Source organism: Juglans regia, chromosome 11 (assembly GCF_001411555.2).
Source record: "Juglans regia cultivar Chandler chromosome 11, Walnut 2.0, whole genome shotgun sequence".
Lineage (NCBI taxonomy): Eukaryota > Viridiplantae > Streptophyta > Magnoliopsida > Fagales > Juglandaceae > Juglans > Juglans regia.
This window is the reverse complement of record NC_049911.1, coordinates 32519657-32522215: the sequence shown is the minus strand read 5'-3', so window position 1 is coordinate 32522215 and position 2559 is coordinate 32519657. Positions and strand designations below refer to the sequence as shown.

General features: G+C 40.1%; 1 protein-coding gene across 1 annotated transcript; it reads right to left on the bottom strand.

The window, feature by feature from the left end:
• Window positions 1-225: 225 nt before the first annotated feature.
• LOC108998781 (protein GLUTAMINE DUMPER 3) lies at window positions 226-1465 on the bottom strand. Its single transcript, XM_018975479.2, has one exon. The coding sequence runs from the start codon at window positions 1366-1368 to the stop codon at window positions 877-879; it is 492 nt and encodes a 163-aa protein (XP_018831024.1). The 5' UTR covers window positions 1369-1465; the 3' UTR covers window positions 226-876.
• Window positions 1466-2559: the final 1094 nt, after the last annotated feature.

The window sequence follows — 2559 nt, the reverse complement described above, 5'->3', positions numbered from 1 at the left end:
AATCGTTATTAACTATAAGTAATTCACTATTATTTATAAATTATTTATTATTATTATTATTATTGACAAATTTCCTTTAGTTTATTCCTAAATAAATTAAGGACACGGCAACAGACCGAGGGAAACATGGCGAGAGTGACGTCGTTTAATGTAATTTGATCATACTACTCTGTCTAGATACGGTACTGAGTCTCATGAAAAAGGCTGCTGCAACAGAGAATGGCATTAAATCACGATAGTCACGACAGAACAACCCCAAATGTTTAATAAATGTACACAGGTAACAAAATTTGAGTACATTAAAGCCTCACCAACAGTACTTGTGATCAGCAACCTGGGTGCAGCTTCACCTCGCCGCATCAGGCACACACCTACAGAGTCTATGCCTGCATAGCATTACACGTGCTCTCCTTTTACTATGACCCTTAATCCCAGCTCCCCACGTTACTCTTCCTTCTCTACCTTTTCACCAGAATCCGGATGATGTCAAATTTTAGGCTCCTTGATCCGGGCCGTTTTCTCCTGGTTTCTGAATTTCCCGAAACCATACCAGCCTCTCGGAAATGAAAATCCCCGCAAACTATGTACAATCTAATCTTATAAAAACTGAAAAAAAGAAAGTAATAAGGTGAAGAGTTGGTGCTTCTTCCATTCCATTCCATCCCATCTCAAATCAATTTACATTTCCCGAAGAGAAAAAAGATTGGGAAGAAAAAGGAAGTACATCCCAGAACAACCCACACCAATATTCTAGCATGCAAGCTCATTCACAGACGCTCCCAAAATGACCTAGAATAAAAAAGTATACACCTAGTATGAGCTCGCACGAGTACCAAACCATCTAGAGCCAAGAACCACGAGCCAAAAAGATGGAAATTAATGGGCCTGATCTACTGAGGTTTCAGGCCGGGTCTCCCTGTTCTCATTCTCTTGTGGTACCTGGACATGATCACCAACACCTTGCTGCTTTGCAGTCTCCGCCATTTCCACCTTCTTCTCGTTACCACAACTGCTACAACTATCCGTGAAAGAAGACGACCGACTGGACATGGGTGTAGCCAAGAATGTTGGCTTCACTTCACCCGCCATAATCACCAAAATTTTCTCTTCAAACACCGGTGGCGGCTTCTGGGTGTCATCGCTCTTCCCCTCGCCAGCCTCGAGGTCTCTCTCTGCGGCGCCGTCTCCCTCGAGATACCCGGAAAGCCTCCAATAGGAGCATGCAAGGATTAGCAGAGCAAAAGCAATGAGGCCCAACATGGCTGCCAAGCCACCAAACAAGTAAGGAACCGGAGAATGCCAAGGCGAGTGAGGCGGCGCCGCCAAGGGAGACTTGGCGGTTACGTTGAAAGGCTCTCTGGCTGCCATGCAAGATTGGATTCTGAGCTAGTGATTTGAGAGGAAGTGGCGACCGGAGGAGGAGGAGGTGATATTGGGGGGTGAGAAGTGGGAGAAGAGAGGGAGTTATTTATAGAAGGGAAAGGAAAGGGGAGATGATGGTTTTCGTCGGTTCGAGAGGTGGATTTGTTTTTGCTGGTGATTAATGTCGTCATTTTGCATGAAGTGGGGCCCGGTACGGGACCCGATGAATGGGACATCTAAAAGAACAGTGAAACGCACTTAGGGGTAAATTGGTAATGATGATAGAGGGAATGGATTCCTGGGACGTTTGGCAAATAGAAAAGGAAAAGAGAAAAAAAATAAGAAAAAAAATAAAAAAAAATGTGAAGGAAACATCAGATTCTTGGCTCTAGGACATCTGACATTTTCCTACCATACAAATAGAAATGCGATAGGGCATAAGCTTAATCACAAGTCCTAAAAACCTGGGGTCCCACTCCTATAAGAAATAATAAATTTAAGAGTGCTTTAGGTTTAATTTATAAGCGCTAGCTAAATGAATAATATTACTGAGAGATGGTGCGTCACTGTGGTTAATGGGACACGTTTGAGTACTTTGAGTTTTATGTACAAAACTCAACTTAATTGGATAAGAGAATATAATAGGAATGGAGAATAGAATTTTTCTAAAGCTTGGAGGCCATAGGAAAGGTTTCTCTCGTGCCATCATTACTTGTATCATGATGTGATCTAAATTGGGCTATTCTAAATGACTATATATGAAATTAGGAAGAGCTTTGCTACACAACTTCCACCACACTCCACACTCCACACTTTTTTAAATTTTTTAAATTTTTAATATTTTTTAAAATTTTTTTTTTTGAGTTTATTCTTTTTAAATTATTTCAAATTTTTTATTCATTATTCATATAATAAATATTTAATAAAAGAAAAAAATAATAAAAATTAAAAATAATGTGGAGTGTGAAGGTTGTGTGAATAGTAGGAGGTTGAGTAGATTTTTTGAATTAGGAATGTTTATGTCTATTTATCTCATCAATAATAATGAGGTGGGTGGGTCCATTTGAGTTTATAATTTATTTAGATAGACATTAAATGCATTCAGCTACACTTGCGATCTATCTATCTATATGCAGCCTTGTAGCTGAATTTGATACGCTAGCTAGCTAGCTAGCTATGGTAGAAGCAGCTGCTGCT

Coding starts and splice junctions, on each gene's coding strand:
- LOC108998781 (XM_018975479.2), bottom strand. CDS start 1,368: ATGGCAGCCAGAGAGCCTTTCAACGTAACCGCCAAGTCTCCCTTGGCG.